This window comes from Etheostoma cragini, chromosome 21 (assembly GCF_013103735.1).
Source record: "Etheostoma cragini isolate CJK2018 chromosome 21, CSU_Ecrag_1.0, whole genome shotgun sequence".
Lineage (NCBI taxonomy): Eukaryota > Metazoa > Chordata > Actinopteri > Perciformes > Percidae > Etheostoma > Etheostoma cragini.
In genome coordinates this window covers 20,472,919-20,474,965 of record NC_048427.1, presented here as the reverse complement: position 1 = coordinate 20,474,965, position 2,047 = coordinate 20,472,919, and the positions used below count along the sequence as shown (strand labels likewise).

The 2,047-nt window shown below is 43.6% G+C and overlaps 1 protein-coding gene across 1 annotated transcript in view; it reads left to right on the top strand.

Moving 5' to 3' along the window:
* The window catches only part of lmf1 (lipase maturation factor 1), a 21,004-nt gene extending 20,324 nt beyond the window's left edge, over nucleotides 1–680 (top strand). The window contains exon 11 of the mRNA XM_034860300.1: nucleotides 141–680. Coding sequence (XP_034716191.1) covers nucleotides 141–327 — 187 coding nt within the window. The 3' untranslated portion in view covers nucleotides 328–680. The remainder of the gene's footprint in view (nucleotides 1–140) is intronic.
* The last annotated feature ends 1,367 nt before the right edge of the window (nucleotides 681–2,047 follow it).

Here is a 2,047-nt window from a genome sequence, read left to right as displayed (position 1 = left end):
TACAACCAGTAAGGAGTCTTCGCGCTCCGTGATGGACATCGTCCAACATCCGCCATTTGGACGTTCAGAGACGAGACGCTGACATTTAAAGTGTATTTGTTTCATTGGTTACACTCCTTTTGTGTCCTGGTCCTTCCCAGGTGGGTTCGAGGGGAACATTTCAGGTACAAGTTCAGTCCGCCGGGCAGCAGCAGCGCCGCTCAGGGGAAGTGGTGGCTGAGGAAACGCATCGGAGCCTACTTCCCTCCCCTGGACCTGGAAGGACTCAGGGGCTACTTCCTGTCCAGGAACTGGCCCCACCCTCACATCCAACCGAAAAGGAGCTAAAGCCCTGATCTCGGACTACTGGCGTTGAGGTTGGAAAGACGTCAGATTAAAGTCGTCTTCAGTGGGATGCTGCTGGGGCTGGACACAGGTAAAAAGGACCAAGGATGCCTTCAGGTTGTTTTTAGATTGCAATGTTTCCTGAAGAACTGTGTGATAAAACCTGAAATAAAACATCTTGTTACTCCCAAACAATGTGATACTTTTCAAGGGTTCCTTGAGTGAGGTATCTATGGATCACAAAGGAGGTGCTTAATTACTGTACTTTGCATCTCATGAAACAACCTCAGTGAAAGTGTATATCAGTATTGTTTTTGACTGTTGACTAAAACACCAACATTAAAAGAGTTTCCTTTTTAAATTTAGTTTTTCCTTCTATTTTTTCCCCGATGTTGTTTTTTGACAGACATAACTTTGTTGCTGTGTCACTTAGCATTTGACTAGCTTAGATGTAGCTCACCTGTGGGGGTGTAAAGTAAAACACATATTTTGTCTAAATAAGCCATACAAACATGCGGAAACTATGTCAGCCTTAGTTCTCCTTTCCAGGGATAGAGGAGTGATCACTCGCTCTTCTTCCACTAATAAGACTTATTGAAATTGTTTATTTTAACAAACGGACGTTGTGCATGTAGATAGGTCCTCAAAACAAGTGTTTCCTTCTGCTGGAGACTATATTGGCAGAGAAAACCAAATCTGGGGCATTTAAGTTAGAAAAAAGGGAAGTAAGCTTACCAAACCTCTGTAGCCAGGCTACTTATGGTGACGTCTAAAAGTAATCCACATGTCCTTATCTTTGTAACATTTAAGTCTAAAAAGGCTTCTTTGCACCAGTTGAAAAAAACAGGGTAGTACAGGGCCGTGAGATGTTTTAGTGGTGTCCATTTTGACACTTGCCGGACACAAACATGTCTCTATGGCTCTCTAGTAGACCCACAAAGAGGCCACTAGGTGGTGCTGGTCTCCAGGATATTCATTCCAACTTGTCTTTGTGCATCCCTCAACCACATTCACCACTTCAGCCGCATTTTCCACAAAGATGTCCAACCTGCACCAAGGTGTGGTCGTGTAGGCCTACATACGTAGTTTATTTTTTGAGTGACTTACATCCCTTTAAAGTCTTTCAGCCCCTAGTCTGCGTGAGGAATTCAAAAGCACAGAAGATTGCACACAATGACTGTGAATGCTCACCGAATATTTGTCAAACTTTGTTCTGGCCAAATGTTTCTGCAAAATGAATTGTAATACGGTTTGATTGTTTTTCCTCCTAACTGGTCGAAGCCTTCACTGACGTTGACTTCACACAACTGTATGTCTTGATTGAGCCTATTTTGGCTTTGGATTCTACCCATCTAGTGAAGATACTTTCCAAAGAGCTGCCTGAAACACAGAATGCAACGTGCAGTGCATCTTAAATATGAATTATGCTAGTTTTTGTCCTGTTCCACACATGCTGCGCAAAGAGAGAGTCAGACATTTACTGACCTCCTCATGGTCCAGTTCAAACAGCAGATGGAAAATCACTCAGCAGTCATATTGTTGGCTCTGCTACCAGAACCAAGCATTTGGGTGTCAGCACAACAAACCATCTGTCTCTACTGATGAAAAAATATTAAAATGAACCTGGTGATTTGTTTGCGTTTGTTTGCGGTGAATCTGTCTTTTTGAAGAACGAGCATTCACAAGGTGTTGATATCGACGAAGGGGGGGGGGGGGGGGGGGG